Source organism: Bufo bufo, chromosome 1, assembly GCF_905171765.1.
Source record: "Bufo bufo chromosome 1, aBufBuf1.1, whole genome shotgun sequence".
In the NCBI taxonomy this organism is placed as follows: Eukaryota; Metazoa; Chordata; class Amphibia; order Anura; family Bufonidae; genus Bufo; species Bufo bufo.
Genome location: NC_053389.1, coordinates 719724649 through 719748881, shown reverse-complemented (window position 1 = coordinate 719748881; position 24233 = coordinate 719724649). Strand labels below are relative to the sequence as shown.

At 45.9% G+C, this 24233-nt stretch overlaps 1 protein-coding gene across 5 annotated transcripts; it reads right to left on the bottom strand.

Moving 5' to 3' along the window:
• Positions 1-2544: 2544 nt before the first annotated feature.
• C1H15orf61 (chromosome 1 C15orf61 homolog) lies at positions 2545-15607 on the bottom strand. Of its 5 annotated transcripts, XM_040414308.1 has the most exons (4): positions 15522-15551; positions 6270-6422; positions 3350-3688; positions 2545-2884 (listed from the first exon to the last, which is right to left on the bottom strand). In XM_040414308.1, the coding sequence occupies exons 2-4, from the start codon at positions 6343-6345 to the stop codon at positions 2757-2759; spliced, it is 543 nt and encodes a 180-aa protein (XP_040270242.1). In that variant the 5' UTR covers positions 6346-6422; positions 15522-15551; the 3' UTR covers positions 2545-2756. The 5 variants fall into 5 exon arrangements, with proteins under 5 accessions (XP_040270242.1, XP_040270243.1, XP_040270247.1 ...); XM_040414309.1 differs by lacking the exon at positions 6270-6422 and having other exon boundaries at positions 15522-15607; XM_040414313.1 differs by lacking the exons at positions 6270-6422; positions 15522-15551 and adding an exon at positions 15157-15224.
• Between the last annotated feature and the right edge of the window lie 8626 nt (positions 15608-24233).

The following is a 24233-nucleotide window of genomic DNA, read 5'->3' as shown; positions in this document are numbered from 1 at the left end:
CAGATTTTCGGCTCAACTGGGAGGAGCACATGTGTGTGCACATTCCCTTATACTCTGTGCTCAGATATGAACAATTTAGGAAAAAAAAATAATGTGCAGGTCTCTATATCACCTAATCATATAAATTTCATATCTTTCTCACCTTGGATAAAAGAGACCTGGAATCTGATTTCTGTGTGTATTTGTTTTATACACGAGGCCCACAGTGTCTCATACCGTCGGAGATGTCACTAGCCTTGACTTAGTAGTTCAGATTCATACTGGCAGATCTGAGAACATGGCTGGTGTCCACTGTGTGGAGATGAGTAGAGGACATCTGTCAGCAGATTTGTACCTATGACACTGCCTGACCTGTTACATGTGCACTTGGCAGCTGAAGTCATCTGTGTTGGTCCCATGTTCATATGTTCCTGCATTGCTGAGAAAAATTCTACTTTAATATATGTAAATGAGCCTCTAGGAGCAACAGGGGCGTTACCATTACACCTAGAGGCTCTGCTCTCTCTGCAACTGCCGCGCCCTCTACAGTTTGATTGACAGGGTCTGGCAGTGAAAACATCATCACTGCCTGGCCCTGTCAATTAAAATGCAGAGGGCGCGGCAGTTGCAGAGAGAGCAGAGCCTCTAGGTGTAATGGTAACGCCCCGATTGCTCCTAGAGACTCATTTACATATATTAAAGTAGAATTTTTTTCAGCAATGCAGGAACATATGAACATGGGACCAACACAGATGTCTTCAGCTGCCAAGTGCACATGTAACAGGTCAGCCAGTGTCATAGGTACAAATCTGCTGACATGCCCTTTAAGACTACCTGCACATTACGTGCAGAAAAACAGCAGTATAATACCATACCAGAGAAGTGTATGAGATTCTGTGTGGAAATTGACCTGCTGTGTGGATTTAGAAATTTGTTTGCAATTTTTGGTGCAGATTTCACCCTTTTTGATGGAAGAGTGAGATCAGCGTCAAAACTCCATCAAATCCGCACCAAAAACACATGTGTAGGTAGCCTAAGGCTACATGCACACGACTGTTGCATTTTTTGCGGTCAGCAAACCGCGGATCCGCAAAACACGGATGACGTCCGTAACTCCGTGTGCCATCCGCAATTTGCGGAACGGCACGGACAGCCTTTAATAAAACTGCCTATTCTTGTCCGCAAAGAGCGGACAAGAATAGGACATGTTATATTTTTTTTGCGGGGCCACGGAACCGAGCAACGGAGGCGGACAGCACACGGAGTGCTGTCTGCATCTTCCGCGGCCCCATTGAAGTGAATAGATCCGCATCCGAGCCACGGCCGTGTGCATGAGGCCTAAGGGTGACGTCACATGTGTTGGAAAAATATGACAGAAAATACGCTGCATAAAGACTTCCCACATGTTTTCCTCATGTGTCAATCACTGCCCAGTGCTCCGCTGTGAAAGAACACTCTGCTGCGTAAATAACGATGTGTTACAGAGTTTCCATTTATTTCAGTGGATGCCTAGTAGGGTTGATACTGCTGATTAAAATGACACCTATCTTGTGAAAATTGGTTGCAGCGTTCCAGAGAAAATAGACTTAGATTCTTTATGCAAATGAAGGCACTGTAAGGCATGGCCAGCACTGGAAAGCAAAGGAGCTGTGGTGCACCCATGGGCTAGGACTAGGGCTGGGCGATATGGTCTAAAATCTATATCGCAATATAATTTGAAGCATGTGAGATATAACGATATATTATTTACTTTTGTATGTATACAAATTATATGGCCATCATCATCCATGTCCCCCAGCCAGCGCCATCAGCCCCATGCCATTGCCATATCATCCATGTCCCCCAGCCAGCACCATCAGCCCCATGCCTTTGCCACTGCTACTTCGGGCCCCTGCTAATATACTTACCTTTCCTGCAGGGTGCACGGCTGTGTGCACGCAAGGCCCAGGCCAGTGCAGCACGGTGCAGAGTCGGGAGGCCACGGAGCGGTGAGTGAGAAGCTTCTTCAATTCACTACCGCTCCGTGGTCATCTATCGCGATATGGGGATATAGCTAAAATCTATATCTTTGCCCAAATTGGTGTCGATAATATCGTATATAGTTTATATCGCCCACCCCTAGCTAGGACCCACCCCTTGGTGCACTAAAGTCCTCACTTCCATAAACAATAAAAGTATTTTTCTGGGGAACACTACAAATGACCGGTATCATTTTAATCAGCTGGATCAGCCCTGTATCTGGTGTAATAGGGTTAATTCCACTGACGGCTGCTCTTGTTGCATCCTGTGCTGTCCATGTGCCCCAAACTGCAAACAGGTTTCAGTTATAATTTACACCGGTTTTATGGCACAAATTATTGTAAATCTGTCAGGCCAAGATGGCCCACCCCTTCCACTAAGCTAGACCCACTTTTTAAAAAGTAGGATTGTAAAAAGTTGCATTTTTTTTTTTTTTGTGCAAAATGCCATTTCGACTTTTGTACACCAGATAACGGATGTACAACTTTGGTAAACTTGCCCTACTGTGTATGCATATTTGCTGTCTATACAATCAAGAACACAATGTCATCTCTTAGGGTTCATTTAATCCCTGCTTTCAGTTCAAATATAATCCAAAGTTACTTACGGGTCCATTGGTAACCAATAAATTATATAAGACAGTGACTGAACGCAACCTGGATTTGAGAAGCGCTATTCATAAGGAGCCAACACTGACTCGAATGACAGTAACGATAGGAGGAGAGATAAGTCACACTTAGCAGAAGATGGTCCTGATCTCAAAACATGGCTCCTTTGTCCTCCTTGATCAGAAAGTAGATGGTCACCGGTCCACAGCTGGTAGGAACCGTCTCGGTAACTCGGGCAAACAGCCAAGATCCTAGGCCATACATTAGAGTGGGGATCCCTGCCGAGCACACACAGAACCAATCAGAAGGAGAAGTGGCGCGGTCATTACCTTCCCCTGCACTGCTCTGCATTCACGTCCCATCATCTCAGGCTTCCCCGTTATTGTGCTAGCAATGAAGGGACAACTTTATTTTACTTATTTATGTTAGACGCGTTCTGCAGCTTTACTAATGAAAGGCAGCCAGAGAGATAATAATGCGATTAATATGAAACCCATAATAACCCGCTAACATAATGGGCTGTTCTAACCAACGGCAGCAAGGGAGATTTTAATAAGCTGCGATAATAAAGCAAAGTAATTAATCCCAGCCATATGGATAAGCAGCCACAGGAAGCCACGCTCCACATATTCTGTTTGAAAAGACAATTGATGGCCTTTATAAAGCTAAATATTTAATAAGCCTTGGGTGGGAGGCAGGATGGAGTGTGTGGGGTGTAATTACAGCATCTCTCCATCACTTACCTAGATTTATGGCTTTTAGTGTGGTAAAGAAGTGGTTGTGAAGATGCAGGTCCTGGGGGGCAGCACGGGAGCAGTGATATTTAATGAATGGGAAACAGCCCGTTCGGAGGATATGGTAATTTGTGCCATTCACTTCCCAGTTGAAGTTTGATAAGCCAAACTGGTCATTGTTAACAGTGCTGTACTTGACACAAAAAGAAGTCCAGTGTGGTAGGTCCCGCTGCAGGAGGTGCTGGGTCAAGACTTCAGAGGCGTCGGGACGAGGACGCCTGGAGGAAACAGCAGGGAAGAGAAGGACGCGCAGCAATGTGTTGTGGGCTTTCTTTACCAATATCATGTCTGCAAGACAAGAGAGAGAAGTGAATATTCTGTGTACTAATCACCAGGCAAAAAAGCAACACGTAGTAAATATCACAAAGCCCGAAGACGAGCAGCCCTCTGGGATTCAGATGTTTTTAGGAATACATATTCTGGAAAATAAAAGAAAAACTGTAGAACGTATGTGAACCTGCAGCATGTAGGACAATCCCTACTTGTTAAAAGAGTCCCTTAAAGGGGTTGTACTATGAAAAATATTCTACAGTTTTCAAACCAGCACCTGGATATGAATACTTTTGTAACAGCATGTAATAAAAAAAATTGTATAGCCACTGAGTTATTCTATAAAATGTATCTGTATAGCGCCACCTGCTGTTTGTTCTTGTTTCTTTGTCCTGCTCACTGAGATGGCCGCACATGCTCCATTTCATCCTTCAACTGCCTCCTGAGCTGTGATAGGGAGAGCACGGACACGCCCCCTGAGCTGTGATAGGGAGAGCACGGACACGCCCCCTGATCTGCATCTCTGGATCCATGTGATGTACACGGCTGGTTCTAGCTTTGTTAGAAAGAGATTGTCATGTACTGTATGATGTCTGATTTTCATTTTTTACATTAATCATGGGATAACCCCTTTTTTTTTTTTTAATCAGATCTTTTTTTATTGAGCATTTTCAACGTAAATACACTGTTTGTACAGATCATAAGCAGATATAATACACAGATATATCTTACATAAGGCTTACAGCAGACAGGTTACCAAACATTAACTAGCACTCAAATTTCCACCCATCCCCCCCAATTTATCACAAAAATTGCAAAGAAACAATATTAAACATTTCTATTCAGACGTCGAAACGACAGCCATGGTTCCCATAGTTTCTCAAATTTTGATGAGCATCCACGCTTCTGGTACACCACTCGCTCATAACTTAACATCGTATCAACTGTACCTAAGAATTCGCCTAAGGTAGGCGGCGCTGTCTGTATCCAATGTAAGGCAATTAACTTTCTAGCAACATATAGCACTCTACCTATTGCTGTTTTATGTACCTGACCTGTGGCCAATTCAGAGACATAACCCAACACACACACTCTAGGATCAGGCGGTATCCGTACCTCATATGCATCCTGTATAGTCTGAGTTACCATTTCCCAGTATCTCCCTAGCTTCTCGCACGTCCACATCATGTGCATCAAGTCCGCAGATTCCACAGAGCACCTTGGACATTCAGCCGTAGGTCTAAAACCTATGCGGAACAAAAAAAACGGTGTCTTGTAGACCCTGTGGACTATAAACAGCTGCGAGAGTTTACGTCCTTCACTCAAGGAAGAGAGAGGTATCGCCTCCAGTATGTCAGACCATTGGTCATCTGTTAATTCGCCTACATCTTTTTCCCACTTACCCCTAGCCGCCAGCGGATGTAATAGTAAAAACTTATCGAGCAGTAGCTTGTATATACAGGAGATCATACCTCTCTTCGCCCCTTTGGACAGAATCTGGTGCAATGCAATATCCCTCCCTGCCACCACAGTTGGACCCCTAAATGTGGAGTTGTATGCGTGTCTCACCTGAAGGTACTTATAAAAGTGGGTCTTGGGCAACTCATATACTTCTTGTAACCTGGCAAAGGACATTAAATTTTTATCTTCCAGCAGGTGGCCTAATCTCAGAATACCCTTCCTCTTCCATGCTCCAAAATCAGACAACGAGAGGAACTCCGGCAGCACGGGATTGTGGGATAACCCCTTTAACATCAGTCCTCATGCACACAACAGTATTTCTGTCCATATCCGATCCGCATTTTTTGGAGGATCAGATGCGGACCCATTAATTTATATGGGGTGCAAAAGATGCGGACAGCAAACAGTGTGCTGTCCACATCCGTATGTCCGTTCCGCGGCTCCGCAAAAAAGATAAGCAAGAATAAGCAACAATAGTTAGGGACATGCAGAACGGAAAAGTGCAGCCGCACACGGCCAGTATCCATGCTTTGCGGAGTGCAAAACAAAGATGGTCGTGTGCATGATGCCTTAAGATGAGCACAGCTGTAATCTGTGGGGCAAACTGGGAAGTGAGGGTTCAATTTATCTGCAGCGCCACCACTGGAGAAATTAAGCATTACACAGTGCCCATTCACCTAAATGGTCTGGTCTGTGTAATGTAGGACAGAGCAGGTCCTTCAGAGCAAGAGATGCTCTTTAAAACCAATCTAAACTCTCACCAGAAGAGGAGGGACCTGAAGAGAGGTCACCCCTTCCATATTAACTCAAACTTCCCTAATATAGTATATGGAGATGGTCCTTCAGCTGACAGAACAGACTGAAGACAGGTGACTGATGGCTCCAAACACTTACTGGTGTCTTCAAAACACTGGATTGATATCGACATTCCAATCCCAAAGATTGTGCATTGTCACTACTATCATTTGAGTCAAGCCCAAGAACTGCAGATAATGATCCCCCCCCCCCCCCCCCTCAATTTATGAAAGTGCCACCTTAGAGAGGTTGTCCCATTAAAAAAACTTTTCCCCTAGCCACAAGAGCTAACTCTATTGAAATGATTTATTATGGACACACTTTTTATAATTACCTTACTCACAGTGCAGAAGATTAATCAGAACCAGTGCCAGGGACAGAGCGTGCTGGCTGAGGAACTGCTCTGCTCTTTCTGCCATTAGGTATGATAAATCTCAGTATTCCCATATATGATATCAGACCTTCTGACTGATCTTCTGCCACTTCGTAAATCATCCTAAAATTAAAATAAAAAAGTGGCCATAAACCTGGACAACTCCTTCAATTTTCCAATAAACACTCCCAATTTGACTAAAATCTCAATAGCCACGTGAGAGACAAAAAACAACTGATAATTTGATTCTTAATATAAAATATTATAAATAATTTATATTTGATCTCCAGGCAGAAAATAATGACAATTACCCCCTCCCCACAGATTGTAAGCTCTTGTGAGCTTACAGTAAAGGTTTGGAGTCATCTGACGGATCCACTCTTTTCAATGGAGACCACCGCCTGCCCAGAGCGGCTTCATGAATCACTCCATATAAAGAAATAGTCCTCCTCACTAGGGCTGCAGCTATCAACTATTTTTGTAATCGAGTATTCTATCGATTAATCGAGTACTCTAATCACAAAAAGCTAATTAAAATAATGTTTTTCTTTAAAAAAACCCACTCCCCCCCCCCCCCCCACCATCAGGTTCCACCAAGTGCCATCAGTTTGCCCCCCAGGGTCACCAGCTTGCCCCTCCTAGCCATGTCCCCAACGCCAGTGAAATAAAATACTTACAGCTTGCCCCCCCTAGTGCCACCAGCTACCCCTCCTAGCGATGTCCCCAACGCCAGTGAAATAAAATACTTACCTTTCCTGTAGGGACACTGCTCCACAGCTCCTCCATCTTCTCTGCGCGCTGCACTGGATCCTGAAGTCACACAGCGTTGGGTCATAGTGTGCGCTTACGTGCACTATGACCTGACGATGTGTCAGGATCCAGTGCAGCGCGGTACGGGCCGGCGGGTGACCATGGAGCGGAAAGTAATAGCAAGCGCTTCACTCCCGCTCCATGGTCACATGACACAAACGAATCCTCGATGCAAAAAAATTGCATCGAGGATTTTTTTGTGTCGAATTACCCGATACAATCAAGTAATCGTTTCAGCCCTACTCCTCACCGATATCTGCTGTGGGAAAAATGTTTGAGGGACTATACACATGAGTATGTGACTGCTAATAATATCATAAGTAATAACCAGCATGGGTTTACCAAGGACAGAAGTTGTCAGACTAACCTGATTTGTTTTTATGAGGAGGTGAGTAGAAGCCTGGACAGAGGGGAGGCTGTGGATGTAGCGTTTCTGGACTTTGCAAAGGCTTTTGATACTGTCCCTCATAGATGTTTATTAGGTAAAATAAGGTCTATTGGCTTGGAAAGTATACTTGGATTAAAAACTGGCTGAGGGACTGTGTCCAGAGAGTTGTGGTCAATTATTGCTATTCTGAATGGTCCACTAATACTTACATATTTATTAATGATATCGAGGATGAGAGTAATATTTTTGCAGATGACACCATGCTATGTAGCTCTGTGTAGTCTATGGAAGATGTCCATGAACTAGCAGCTGACTTTGGGCATCCACTGGGCAAATGAAGTTCAGTGTGAATGAATGTAAAATTATACATCTGGGTACTAATAATCTACGTGCATCATATGTCCTAGGGCAGGAATGGGCAATCTTCAGTATTCCAGCTGTGGTGAAACTACAACTCCCAGCATGCATTCTTGCTTAGCTACTCATAGAAGTTAATAAAGCATGCTTTGGAGTTGTAGTTTCACAACAGCTGGAGTGCCAGAGGTTGCTGACCCCGCCCAGGGGGAGTAGAACTGGGAGACTCACTTGTAGAGAAGGATTTGGGTGTCCTTGTAGATCATAGACTAAATGACAGTATACAATGTCAATCAGCTGCTTTCAAGGCTACCAGGATACTATATTGTATTAAACGAGGAATGAACTTGCAAGGCAGGGATGTAATCTTATCGCTTTACAAAGCGTTGGTGCGGCCTCATCTGGTATATATCGCTCACCTCTGTGCACCAGTCCATAGAAAGGATGCCCTGGAGCTGGAAAAGGTACAAAGGAGAGCGACTAAACTGATAAGGGGCATGGAGGGTCTTAGTTATAAGGAAAGACTAAAATAATTACATTTATTTAGTCTTGAGAAGAGAGGTCTAAGGGGGAACATGATTAAAGGGGTTTTCAGAGATTTTGATACTGATTACCTATTTTCAGGAGAGGTCATCAGTATCTGATCGGTGGGGGTCCGACATCCGGGACCCCTGACTATCAGCTGTTTGAGAAGGCACCGGCACTCCTGTGAGCACTGCGGCCTTCTCGCAGCTTACCAAGCACAGCACCGTACATTGTATAGCGGCTGTACTTGGTATCACACTCGGCCCCATTCACTTCAATGCACAGTTAAAGGGAGTCTGTCATCAACATTTCACCTTTGTAACCCTTTCCATAGGTTTCTAGCATCCTTACAGTTAATAAAAACGTTATCTTTAGCATCAATCCTGGACTTATAAAACCGGCAAAAACCATCTTTGTAGCATATACAAATGAGGGCTCGCAAGTGCCCAGGGGCGGCGTTACCCTCGTAGGTGCCCTGCTAGCTCAGCCTTTTCTTCGCTTCCCCCCGCCCGCCCTTTCCCTCTGACCGCCTATCTACTAACTTGTTGTTTCACCGAGATCCCGCGCCTGCGCGCTCAGTCCGTCGGCCGGCGCATGCGCACTGCGATGCCCATTCCTTGTACGGCATCACAGTAACTATTGCGCATGCGCCGGCTAACGGCGCGAAAACACCACAAAGGAGGCGGTCCATCGGCGCATGCGCATTAATTACTGTGATGCTGTACAAGGAATGGGCATCGCAGTGCGCATGCGCCGGACTGAGTGCGCAGGTGCGGGATCTCGCCGAAACAACAAGTTAGTAGATAGGCGGTCAGAAGGAAAGGATGGGCGGGCGGGGGGAAGCGAAGAAAAGGCTGAGCTAGCAGGGCACCTACGGGTATAACGCCGCCCCTGGGCACTTGCGAACCCTCATTTGCATATGCTACAAAGATATTTTTTGACGGTTTTATAAGTCCAGGATTGATGCTAAAGGTAACGTTTTTATTAACTGTAAGGATGCTAGAAACCTATGGAAAGGGTTACAAAGGTGAAATGTTGACGACAGACTCCCTTTAAAAAAAAAAAAAAGAAGATTTAGGCCTCGTTTACATTTCCGTTTGGAGACCTGGCAGGCTGTTCCGGCACAGACCAGCCTGCCGGATTCTCTACTTTGTCACCGGATCCCCATTGATTGCAATGAGCTCTGGCAGTGGTCCAGCCGATTTCCGGCATAAATGTCCGGTTTAGGCCAGACAGAAACCGCAGCCCGCAACAGTTTTTGTCTGGCCGACATTTATGCCGGAAGTTGGCTAGATCACCACGAGAAACTCATCAATGGTGATCCAGCGGTGGAGTAGAGGATCCGGCAGGCTGCCCTGCTCCTGAACAGCCTAAAGTTAAAGAACACTACTGCTTATGAAAATGGGTAGAAGTCTGGGTGTCACTCCCCTTTCCTAAAATTCCCCACCCATTCCTTGGTTGAACATGATGGTCTTGTGTCGTTTTTTTCAACTGTACTATCTACAGTACAGACCAAAAGTTTGGACACACCTTCTCATTCAAAGAGTTTTCTTTATTTTCATGACTATGAAGGAATCAAAACTATGAATTAACACATATGGAATTATATACATAACAAACAAGTGTGAAACAACTGAAAATATGTCATATTCTAGGTTCTTCAAAGTAGCCACCTTTTGCTTTGATTACTGCTTTGCACACTCTTGGCATTCTCTTGATGAGCTTCAAGAGGTAGTCCCCTGAAATGGTCTTCCAACAGTCTCGAAGGAGTTCCCAGAGATGCTTAGCACTTGTTGGCCCTTTTGCCTTCACTCTGCGGTCCAGCTCACCCCAAACCATCTCGATTGGGTTCAGGTCCAGTGACTGTGGAGGCCAGGTCATCTGGCGCAGCACCCTATCACTCTCCTTCATGGTCAAATAGCCCTTACTTTCAAAGTTTTCCCAATTTTTCGGCTGACTGACTGACCTTCATTTCTTAAAGTAATGATGGCCACTCGTTTTTCTTTACTTAGCTGCTTTTTTCTTGCCATAATACAAATTCTAACAGTCTATTCACTAGGACTATCATCTGTGTATCCACCTGACTTCTCCTCAACGCAACTGATGGTCCCAACCCCATTTATAAGGCAAGCAATCCCACTTATTAAACCTGACAGGGCACACCTGTGAAGTGAAAACCATTTCAGGGGACTACCTCTTGAAGCTCATCAAGACAATGCCAAGAGTGTGCAAAGTAGTAATCAAAGCAAAAGGTGGCTACTTTGAAGAACCTAGAATATGACATATTTTCAGTTGTTTCACACTTGTTTGTTATGTATATAATTCCACATGTGTTAATTCATAGTTTTGATGCCTTCAGTGTGAATCTACAATTTTCATAGTCATGAAAATGAAGAAAACTCTTTGAATGAGAAGGTGTGTCCAAACTTTTGGTCTGTACTGTACATAACTATAATATTATCAGGGAGTTCTAGTTCAGCGGCTGCAGAAGAGCGCACTGCCTGCGCAGGAAATAACAGAAAGACGCCTTTGCTGCTCATTAACTGGCTTTGTGAAGACATGAAAGTCGCTAAGTGTCTCCACTTCTCTTTATTAGCACACAAAGCGAAGGCCCGTGCTCTATTAATTATGGAGGTGAGGGCGGCCTTGTTTGTGCCGGGCTATGATTAATACATCCCAACACCTGTCATATTACTGCAGTAAATAAACAGGGAGCTGATTAATTATCAGGAGGTGAGTGCTCGGCGAATCTTGTACAATAAGGATGTCCTGCTCGACAGGAATAGTTATGGAGGGCCTCTCTGCTCTCATGTCTGTTTTAACCCACATATAATCCATTAAACAACTTTTGGAGAATGTTTTCTTAAAAGTCTGGATTGTAAAGTTCCTCTTAGTCCTCCTGGAAATGTACCAATACACTGAGAAGTATTGTGTCCCCACACAGTGTGCTAAAGGGTTAGGCAAGTTTCACATCTGTGGCGGAGGTTCCATTGCAGATTCTGGCAGAAAAGCAGAGCACCATACTATAGCATGCAGCAATATTTTGTCCAGCAGAAACGAAAACTAATTGGACCCCATTATAATCAATGGGGTCTCTCAGATGCGATTGGCGTCCATCATAAGCCGGATCCAGTACAGAAAAAACAAAAAAAGCACCACACATGTAACTTTAGTCTTACAGCATCACTGAACGTTGAATTTTTTTTTCATATGTAAAAGAAACATATGAAAGGTATGAGATTGGTGAGGTCTGAGTGCCGATTCCCCCACTGATCTCTATAAGGCCCCTTTTACATGAGCGAGTTTTCCGCGCGGGTGCAATGCGTAACGTGAACGCATAGCACCTGCACTGAATTCTGACCCATTCATTTTTTTTTTCACGCATCAGTTCTGCGCAGGGTGGATAAAAATCAATGGTTTAAAAAAAAAAAAGGATTTTTTGGATTTAAATCAGATTTTTTTCATATAAAATGCTTTTTGAGGAAAATATATTACCATCCAAAGGTTATTCCATCATGAAATAAAGATTAGTTTTTTAATTATGTAGAATAAGGCTGTATATGTAAAATTTTTTGGTAAATAAATTCCATTAATCCATTCACAATGTCATGCTCTTCCAGAGGTTTTGGTAAGATTATTAGGCAGTTTCTCTGCCTACAAGATATTACATAGAAACATAGAAACATAGAATGTGTCGGCAGATAAGAACCATTTGGCCCATCTAGTCTGCCCAATATACTGAATACTATGGATAGCCCCTGGCCCTATCTTATATGAAGGATGGCCTTATGCCTATCCCATGCATGCTTAAACCCCTTCACTGTATTTGCAGCTACCACTTCTGCAGGAAGGCTATTCCATGCATCCACTACTCTCAGTAAAGTAATACTTCCTTATATTACTTTTAAACCTTTGCCCCTCTAATTTAAAACTGTGTCCTCTTGTGGTAGTTTTTCTTCTTTTAAATATGCTCTCTTCCTTTACCGAGTTGATTCCCTTTATGTATTTAAAAGTTTCTATCATATCCCCTCTGTCTCTTCTTTCTTCCAAGCTATACATATTAAGGTCCTTTAACCTTTCCTGGTAAGTTTTATCCTGCAATCCATGTACTAGTTTAGTAGCTCTTCTCTGAACTCTCTCTAGAGTATCTATATCCTTCTGGAGATATGGCCTCCAGTACTGCGCACAATACTCCAAGTGAGGTCTCACCAGTGTTCTGTACAGCGGCATAAGCACTTCACTCTTTCTACTGCTTATACCTCTCCCTATACATCCAAGCATTCTGCTGGCATTTCGTGCTGCTCTATTACATTGTCTTCCCACCTTTAAGTCTTCTGAAATAATTACTCCTAAATCCCTTTCCTCAGATACTGAGGTCAGGACTGTGTCAAATATTCTATATTCTGCCCTTGGGTTTTTACGCCCCAGGTGCATTATCTTGCACTTATCCACATTAAATTTCAGTTTCCAGAGTTCTGACCATTCTTCTAGTTTTCCTAAATCCTTTTCCATTTGGCGTTTCCCTCCAGGAACATCAACCCTGTTACCTATCTTTGTGTCATCAGCAAAAAGACAAACCTTACCAGCGAGGCCTTTTGCAATATCACTTATGAAGATATTAAACAAAATCGGTCCCAGTACAGATCCCTGTGGAACCCCACTGGTAACATGACCTTGTTTTGAATGTTCTCCATTGACTACAACCCTCTGTTGTCTGTCACTCAGCCACTGCCTAATCCACTCAACAATATGGGAGTCCATGCTCAATGACTGCAGTTTATTGATAAGTCTTCTATGTGGGACAGTGTCAAAAGCCTTACTAAAATCTAGATATGCGATGTCTACTGCACCTCCACCGTCTATTATCACAGATGCTTGGTTTACTTTTGCAGTTCTCAAAACTGAATTTGACTCAGCAGAGATCACATGCCTCTTCTTCACAGCAAAAATGTTATAATATGAACAGAGTTGAGAAAAATACCTTAATCCTAACTTCTACAAACCTATGAATGCAGAATCAACCTAATCAAACTAATATGAAAAGTTGTTATTGTAAAAATCTTCATCTACTTGTATATTATAAGTTATACCAGCAAGAATGAGTCTTTATGTAGAAAACTATGATTTAAATCAAGCCTTACTGACTAGCGATTTAAATCGTGACTTAAATCGTGATTTAAATCAAATCCACCCTGGTTCTGCGTTGTGTGAGAATCGCAGCATTTTCTATATTCTGCGTTTTCACGCAGCTCTGGCCCCATAGAAGTGAATGGGCTTCAGTGAGAAACGCAAGCATCCGCGCGAATTTTTTTTTAAAAACTGAATGCAATCGCAGACAAAACTGACTGAACTGATGGTGCGAGTTTCACTGAACGCATCCTGACACAATCCACATTGTTTGTGTGAAAGAGGCCTAACAAGGAGATAAAGCCCTATCAGTGACATTTTAGGGGTCCGGCCGCACCACATGAGTAAAAAAAAGGCACGTAATTCGGATACAATTTGGATGGAAAAAACGCGCACACTGAGCACAATTGCAGACAAAACGGATTCAACTTGTGTGCAAAACCATCACTTTCCCTGAACAGATCCTGACACAATCCGTATCGCTCGTGTGAAGTAAGCCTCGGCTGTTCTGCCATGTTGTCACGGCCGCTATGTAGGATGGCATAGGAAACGCTAAATCGCTTCACGGCTTACCCTAGCCCATATGGTAAAGCCCACCCCACCCCCTGATGCCCATGGGTACCCTAAGTAAACAAATCACCTCCCAAAATGGCGGCAGCTGCTGAGAATGTCTGTCTTGTATCTGCACTGAGCACTTTCAAAGCCTGCGCAGTAGAGGATGCAGCTGCCATCGTGAGAAACTATGGAAGCCATGGTTTGTTTAAAGTCTCTTATGCCATTACATATCAGTCTATGTTGTTTCAGAGATTGGAGGAGAAAGTGAACAACCTCAAACACTTTTTTCCCCTGGTCGTCTAACCCGTTTAAAGAGGACCTTCCACTGTTTTTTTTGTTAAAGGGGTTATCTAATTTCTCAACCCCCCCATGTGCCGGGCCCCTCACAGGTAATATACTTACCCAGCTCCATTCCTGGTTCCCGCTCTGCAGCTTTTCCCTGTACACGGATGAAAACATCCGGTGTGGGGGGAGCAGCCAATGGCAGGCGGGGGAAGAGCCTCCCTAACGTCAAACGCGATGCTAGGGAGGCTCGTCCCTGTCTGCCATTCCCTGCTCCCCCCCCCCCCGACACCAGGAGGTCCACAAGGAGAAGCTGCGGAGCGGAAACCAGGAACGGTGCTGGGAGCGGGGTAAGTATATTACCTGTGGGGGGTTTTTGAGAGAAAGGATAACGAAGTACCTTTACAAGCGGTGTTTGCTCCGCTGATGCTACTATAACTTTTTTTTTTTTCCAAACACCCCGCGGCTGCCCCCGATAATAGCATCAGTACAGGGAGGAGGTGAAGACGCCAGGGTTTCTCAGTGGGCGTCTCCCAGGCTGTAGCGCGGTCCAATCGCAGCGGAGAGCGTCACCGCCAGGGAGAAGGTGAGCTGTTTTTTTCTCCCTGGCTGGTAAGTGGTCCGCTGCGATTGGACCGCGCTACTGAGAAGTGTTGGCATCTCCTCCTCCCTGTACCGATGCTATCTATTAGCATACATGGCGCAAAAACAGAACGGGGGCACAGTTCTAGCAGCATCAGTGCCGCCTACCCCGCATGTAAACTTCGTTTAACAAAAAAAAAAAAAGTGAAAGGTCCTCTTTAAGTAGAAACCTACCGCCATCACGTATTAGAAAAATGCTGCAAATGTAATGCTCCAAGTTTATAAAAGACAGGCTCCATTATAATCTCACTCTGCAGCACCTGTAACAAGAGAAGAAACATGTAGGCAAGACAACTGAAGGGTAGCGCCAGCTTTGGGCACACGGATACAACAGGCATGTGGTGGACAAGTGCAACTAGCATGTCATAGGCTAGCAATAAGTATCAGGTAGCCTGCACCAGGCTGGTAACTTAGTCATTGCTGTAGACAGCAGTATATGTAATACAGCACTCTCCTAATATTAGGGACTAGCAGTGCATGCCGGGAGCTCAGACAGGTGCCCACACACAATACATGTCACCACACGGGCTGCACCTCACCTTCCTCATCACTGCAGAAGCAGCTGAATGCCCTCTGCTGACGTCACCGCCGCCTGACCGGTCACATGACTGGAAGCATAACTCGGTCCTGATTGGTGGAGCCGCAGCTCCTGTGTGTGTTTGTTCTGAGTCTGCGCAGTGCGGTCGCTCTGTGTAGTAGCGGGTGTCTGCCTGCAGCGCGCCTGTTTGTTCCTCACCTTCTATAGACGTGTGTTCTGTAATCCGCACTGAGTTCTGTAATCCGCCATATTAACCCGTTCAGCGCACAGGCTTTTTTTTTTCTTCAAACCACAATTTTTTTTATATATATTTTTTTCATTTATGTTAGTGTAGCTGTCTGAGGTACTCATTGTTCCAAAACAAGCAGCAGGCTTTTAAGTCTATACGTGATGATACTATACATTAGTGTGTCAGTTTACTTTAGATAAGGTGTTTGCCTTCTTGTTTGTGTTAGGGCTCATGCACATGACTGTGTGTAATTTGCGCTCTGCAAAACACGGATCCACCCAAAAAATGGAAGGGTTGTCACGATACAAAAATTTAGATTTGATTCCGATACCATAGAAAAGTATTGCGATAAAACACCAAAAAAGCCGCGTGCATAAAACATTTTATGGAACGTCCGGCCCATATTAGAACAGTCCTATCCTATTTTTGGGGGGGACAAGGTGACAAAAAAAATGGTGAATCACGCGGTTTTTATTTTTATTTTTTTCTGTTAAGGCGTTCACCGCATAGGAGATATTTTTTAACATTTTAATAGTTTGGGCGTGGCGATATGTAATATGTTTATTTATTTATTGTTTATATATTTTATATGTAAAATTGGGAAATTTAAACTTAAATATTTTGGTGGGGGGTTTTTTACCTTTTTTTTTTTTTTACTTTTTATTTAATAACTATTTCTCCCCTTAGGGGCTAGAACCTGGGATCTTTCATCCCTTGTCCTATTCACCCTGATAGAGCTCTATCAGGGTGAATAGGACTTCACACTGTCCCTGCTGCTCTGTGCTCCGTGCACACAGCATCAGGGATGTTACCATTGGCAGCCAGGGCTTCAGGAGCGTCCTGGCTGCCATGGTAACCCATCGGAGCACCGAAATTTTACTGCTGGGGCTCCGATTGGAAGCTGCCACTGCGACCAATGAGGAGGAGGGGATCCTGTGGCCACTGCCACCAATGACTATAATACTGGGGGGGAGTTGGGGCGCACTGCACCACCAATGAAAATAACTAACCTTTTAATACAAATATAGGCGACGGCCTCTATGACAGGGTGCTGCGATCCGTGACAATTAACCCCTCCACTGTGCTGCTGAGGAGAACATGGAGTGAGCCGAGAGCAGCGGATGCCATGTTCTCTGATGCTAGGCTGTGCAATAGCGCAGCCTAGTATCTGTAAATGGCAAATCCCGGGATCGCATCGATCCGGTTACAAAAGTATTGATAATTCGATACCCGTTGCAACCCTACAGGTGACGTCCGTGTTGCACCTGTTTTTTTGTGGATCTATTGTAACAATGCCTATCCTTGTCCGCAAATGGTCAAGAATAGGACATGTTCTATTTTTTTTTGCGGAATGAACAAACGGACACGGAATGCACACTGAGTCATTTCTGGGGGGTTTTCAAGCCTCATTGAAGTAAATGGTTCCACATAGGAACCTGTAAAAGAACAGAAACTGGGGGGGGGGGGGGGGGAATTGTGTGCATGAGCCCATACTGTGATTATAGGAATGAATATATCTTTTAGTTTTTGTGTGAAATTTGTCTTAAACTGTATTTAAAAAAAACAACAAAATGACTATTGTATTTTATGTTTTTTTTTAATCCATGATAAGACCACCCAGAGATGGCGGTAATGGAGGCACATTTTATGTGACCTTGTACCGTAATAATCTCTAAGTTTAGTTGGGGGTCCAAAAATAGGGGCGATAAATAAAACGGCCATCTAGGGGTACCTGCCACGTTGTCATGCAGCATAAAGATCGCAGCACACTCACATGTATCGATTGTGAATGTGATCTCATAGCGACACGCGACATAACGTGACCGTGACACTCACAAAAACTCCTGCTGGATTTCACTTCATAGGTTGTATGCGACTTTACCTGCAAAAAGTCAATTGTAAGTCTTGTGCCACATCATAGCTCACAGTGTAGAAGGGGCGTAGCTAGAAGGGAAGCAGCTGCTTTGGGGCCCTGACCCAGCAGGGGCCCATCCAGGAGGAGGAGGACTAAAAGATTTTGTCAGGGCCCCCTCAACAGTATTACACAATGAAATGATATACAGTGACAGTATAGACAGTGTAGGAAACGGATGGAACAGCTGCCGGGCCTGGTCTGAGAGAGCGATCTTTACTAGCCACAGGAATGGGGGCGGCATGAAAAATTTGCTGTGGGGCCGTCATTTCTAGCTACGCCACTGCAGTGTAGGAATGCCTATGTTGCCACTAATGAAAGCAGGTTACTGTGACAGCGACATGACCGTCACAAGGAATCCAAAATGCAACGCAACCCCCCCATTCACTTTCATTAGCTGTGATGCAGGCAGCGCTACAATGTGATCTTTGGCAATCAGTCACCGTGTTGTTGCAAATCCTAAATTGCACACGATTCACAGCCAAACCTGGATACACACAGATAGGTTTTGGTGTAGCTTTTAATGCATTTTTGAGCCAACAGCAGGAGTGGATGATAAGGGAGGAGATCTTATTAGGAAAATACATATTTGTCCGCTTTTTTAAATGTACAGAGACACTTTGGCAATAATACCCGGGATCCGAGGTTTCTCCAGCTGTAAACACCTGGATCGGAGAGTGGCTGTCAATCACATTTGCCCTGGCACTGGCAATCACTTGTGCACAACTGCAGTCACCCTGGCACTGGCAATCACTTGTGCACAACTGCAGTCACCCTGGCACTGGCAATCACTTGTGCACAACTGCAGTCACCCTGGCACTGGCAATCACTTGTGCACAACTGCAGTCACCCTGGCACTGGCAAACACTTGTGCACAACTGCAGTCACCCTGGCACTGGAAGTCACTTGCGCACAACTGCAGTCACCCTGGCACTGGCATTCACTTGCGCACAACTGCAGTCACCCTGGCACTGGCATTCACTTGTGCACAACTGCAGTCACCCTGGCACTGGCAGTCACTTGTGCACAACTGCAGTCACCCTGGCACTGGCAATCACTTGTGCACAACTGCAGTCACCCTGGCACTGGCATTCACTTGTGCACAACTGCAGTCACCCTGGCACTGGCAGTCACATGTGCACAACTGCAGTCACCCTGGCACTGGCAATCACTTGTGCACAACTGCAGTCACCCTGGCACTGGCATTCACTTGTGCACAACTGCAGTCACCCTGGCACTGGCAATCACTTGTGCACAACTGCAGTCACCCTGGCACTGGCAGTCACTTGCGCACAACTGCAGTCACCCTGGCACTGGCATTCACTTGCGCACAACTGCAGTCACCCTGGCACTGGTAATCACTTGTGCACAACTGCAGTCACCCTGGCACTGGCATTCACTTGTGCACAACTTCAGTCACCCTGGCACTGGCAATCACTTGTGCACAACTGCAGTCACCCTGGCACTGGCATTCACTTGTGCACAACTGCAGTCACCCTGGCACTGGCAGTCACTTGCGCACAACTGCAGTCACCCTGGCACTGGCAATCACTTGTGCACAACTGCAGTCACCCTGGCACTGGCAATCACTTGTGCACAACTGCAGTCACCCTGGCACTGGCAGTCACATGTGCACAACTGCAGTCACCCTGGCACTGGCAATCACTTGTGCACAACTGCAGTCACCCTGGCACTGGCATTCACTTGTGCACAACTGCAGTCACCCTGGCACTGGCAATCACTTATGTACAACTGCAGTCACCCTGGCACTGGCAGTCACTTGCGCACAACTGCAGTCACCCTGGCACTGGCATTCACTTGCGCACAACTGCAGTCACCCTGGCACTGGCAATCACTTGTGCACAACTGCAGTCACCCTGGCACTGGCCTTCACTTGCGCACAACTGCAGTCACCCTGGCACTGGCAATCACTTGTGCACAACTGCAGTCACCCTGGCACTGGAAGTCACTTGCGCACAACTGCAGTCACCCTGGCACTGGCATTCACTTGCGCACAACTGCAGTCACCCTGGCACTGGCATTCACTTGTGGACAACTGCAGTCACCCTGGCACTGGCAGTCACTTGTGCACAACTGCAGTCACCCTGGCACTGGCAATCACTTGTGCACAACTGCAGTCACCCTGGCACTGGCATTCACTTGTGCACAACTGCAGTCACCCTGGCACTGGCAGTCACATGTGCACAACTGCAGTCACCCTGGCACTGGCATTCACTTGTGCACAACTGCAGTCACCCTGGCACTGGCATTCACTTGTGCACAACTGCAGTCACCCTGGCACTGGCAATCACTTGTGCACAACTGCAGTCACCCTGGCACTGGCAGTCACTTGCGCACAACTGCAGTCACCCTGGCACTGGCAGTCACTTGCGCACAACTGCAGTCACCCTGGCACTGGCATTCACTTGCGCACAACTGCAGTCACCCTGGCACTGGCAATCACTTGTGCACAACTGCAGTCACCCTGGCACTGGCATTCACTTGTGCACAACTGCAGTCACCCTGGCACTGGCATTCACTTTGCTCACAACTGCAGTCACCCTGGCACTGGCAATCACTTGTGCACAACTGCAGTCACCCTGGCACTGGCAATCACTTGTGCACAACTGCAGTCACCCTGGCACTGGCAAACACTTGTGCACAACTGCAGTCACCCTGGCACTGGAAGTCACTTGCGCACAACTGCAGTCACCCTGGCACTGGCATTCACTTGCGCACAACTGCAGTCACCCTGGCACTGGCATTCACTTGTGCACAACTGCAGTCACCCTGGCACTGGCAGTCACTTGTGCACAACTGCAGTCACCCTGGCACTGGCAATCACTTGTGCACAACTGCAGTCACCCTGGCACTGGCATTCACTTGTGCACAACTGCAGTCACCCTGGCACTGGCAGTCACATGTGCACAACTGCAGTCACCCTGGCACTGGCAATCACTTGTGCACAACTGCAGTCACCCTGGCACTGGCATTCACTTGTGCACAACTGCAGTCACCCTGGCACTGGCAATCACTTGTGCACAACTGCAGTCACCCTGGCACTGGCAGTCACTTGCGCACAACTGCAGTCACCCTGGCACTGGCATTCACTTGCGCACAACTGCAGTCACCCTGGCACTGGTAATCACTTGTGCACAACTGCAGTCACCCTGGCACTGGCATTCACTTGTGCACAACTTCAGTCACCCTGGCACTGGCAATCACTTGTGCACAACTGCAGTCACCCTGGCACTGGCATTCACTTGTGCACAACTGCAGTCACCCTGGCACTGGCAGTCACTTGCGCACAACTGCAGTCACCCTGGCACTGGCAATCACTTGTGCACAACTGCAGTCACCCTGGCACTGGCAATCACTTGTGCACAACTGCAGTCACCCTGGCACTGGCAGTCACATGTGCACAACTGCAGTCACCCTGGCACTGGCAATCACTTGTGCACAACTGCAGTCACCCTGGCACTGGCATTCACTTGTGCACAACTGCAGTCACCCTGGCACTGGCAATCACTTATGTACAACTGCAGTCACCCTGGCACTGGCAGTCACTTGCGCACAACTGCAGTCACCCTGGCACTGGCATTCACTTGCGCACAACTGCAGTCACCCTGGCACTGGCAATCACTTGTGCACAACTGCAGTCACCCTGGCACTGGCCTTCACTTGCGCACAACTGCAGTCACCCTGGCACTGGCAATCACTTGTGCACAACTGCAGTCACCCTGGCACTGGAAGTCACTTGCGCACAACTGCAGTCACCCTGGCACTGGCATTCACTTGCGCACAACTGCAGTCACCCTGGCACTGGCATTCACTTGTGGACAACTGCAGTCACCCTGGCACTGGCAGTCACTTGTGCACAACTGCAGTCACCCTGGCACTGGCAATCACTTGTGCACAACTGCAGTCACCCTGGCACTGGCATTCACTTGTGCACAACTGCAGTCACCCTGGCACTGGCAGTCACTTGTGCACAACTGCAGTCACCCTGGCACTGGCATTCACTTGTGCACAACTGCAGTCACCCTGGCACTGGCATTCACTTGTGCACAACTGCAGTCACCCTGGCACTGGCAATCACTTGTGCACAACTGCAGTCACCCTGGCACTGGCAGTCACTTGCGCACAACTGCAGTCACCCTGGCACTGGCAGTCACTTGCGCACAACTGCAGTCACCCTGGCACTGGCATTCACTTGCGCACAACTGCAGTCACCCTGGCACTGGCAATCACTTGTGCACAACTGCAGTCACCCTGGCACTGGCATTCACTTGTGCACAACTGCAGTCACCCTGGCACTGGCATTCACTTTGCTCACAACTGCAGTCACCCTGGCACTGGCAATCACTTGTGCACAACTGCAGTCACCCTGGCACTGGCAATCACTTGTGCACAACTGCAGTCACCCTGGCACTGGCATTCACTTGCGCACAACTGCAGTCACCCTGGCACTGGCAATCACTTGTGCACAACTGCAGTCACCCTGGCACTGGCAATCACTTGTGCACAATTGCAGTCACCCTGGCACTGGCAGTCACTTGTGCACAACTGGATTCACCAGTGCAATAATCACCCTGCTCTAGATTTTGCTTATGGTGCATAAAAGGGGGTTTGACACATTTTAAACCATCTATAATATGTGAATTCCATAAAAATAACAGAAGATTGTATTTTTGCCATTGAAATCCCTACATTTCTCACATCAACAGTGCCATTCTCAATCAACAGGTTTTGTTGAACCAGGTGACACATTGGCACAAGGGGATGTGTCAGTGTGGTTGAGTCCTCACCACTACAACCAGTGATTGGCTGGTGCGGACCCAGCAGAAGATAACAGCACAATCAGGTCACAAGGGTCCCACCATAATAAATAATGGCAGATCACTAGTATCTGTCATCAGTATGTGAAAAGCGGGGATCGGGCCACCAGGACAAGCATGACACTAACAAGACAGGCAGAGAGAAAGATCTTATTGGACTCGCCATGTTCCTCTCATGAAATGTTGAGACGATAACTCATCCTGAAAAGGTTTTCTGATTTTGCTACGATCCCATTATTTCTATAAAATACATATACTTAGCACTTATACCTTTTATGTGGCTCTTGTGAATGGTTTTCAGCTAAAGAAGAATGGTAGCCACTGCCCACCACTACTACTTGGCATAATGACATGCCATAAAAGTTGATCAAGGTTTTTTTCTGAGATCAGAAAAAATCCATCCAAAAGCGAAAAAAAGACGCATTACTCACCTGATCCATCCCCCTGTCATTGCAGCTCCCCGCTGGTCTAGTGTCATACACAGCTGAGGTCATTGGCGCAGGAACGGCAGGGGATGAGTAATAGGTATAGTGTTATTTTGTGGCATTTCCATCCCTTTTACCTGTAAAAAATGTCAATAAACTAAAAGGATTGTTTTTTGCACCCGTGGTTTTTACTGCAGTTTGTGTGGCTTTCTTTGCACAAAGTCAGGGAGGTTTTTTAAGACTAGCGTTCCCACATGCCTGTGTTGATTATCTGTGTGCTAGACTGATATGCACGTAATTTAATGACTTTTAATAAGCTGACCCTCTTTGTGCCAGAAATTCTAATCTATGGTGGCCAGGGACTGGCCAGACATTAGCTACAACGTAGGCCAGTTTCTGATGTTTTGAGAAGCTCAAAAAGTTGCAAATTATGGAGCAAATATAGGTGAATCTCAATAAGAATATCATCGAAAAGTTTATTTAAGTAATTTAATTCAAAAACTGAAACTATTATATTCTATAGATTCATTACACATAGAGGGATCTATTTCAAGTGTTTATTTCTATTAATGTTGATGATTATGGCTTACAGCTAATGAAAACCCCAAAGTCATTATCTCAGAAAATTAGAATATTGTGGAAAAGTTTAATATTGTAGACCCATAGGTCTCTTTGACTCGAACAATACGCATTGTGTCAGGATGCGTTCAGTGAAACTCTCACCGCAAGCTCAGTCAGTTTTGTCTACAATTGCGTTCAGTGGTTGTTTTTTCCGCACGGGTGGAATCAGTTTGGATGCGTTTTTCATGCACGTGAAAAGAAAAAACTGAAGACTTACAAACATCTCCTACCAACCATCAGTGAAAACCGCATTGCATCATGACCTAATCCGAATTGCATCCGGATGCAATGCGTTTTTCATTGAAGCCCTATTCACTTCTATGGGACCAGGGATGCGTGAAAAACGCAGAATATAGAACATGCTGCGATTCTCATGCAACACAGAACTGATGCGTGAAAAACAACGCTCATGTGCACAGACCCAGTGAAATGAATGGGTCAGGATTCAGTGCGGGTGCTATGCGTTCACTTCACGTACCCGCGTGGAAAACTCACTCGTGTGAAAGGGGCCATAGTGTGACAGTCTAATCAGCTAATCAACACAAAAAACCTGTAAAGGTTTCCTTAGCCTTTAAATGGTCCCACAGTCTGGTTCAGTAGGTTCCACAGACAAAGGCCTCATGCACACCACCGTTCCGGTTTTTGCGGACTGCAAACCGCGGAGCCGCAAAAAACAGAAGCCGCCCAT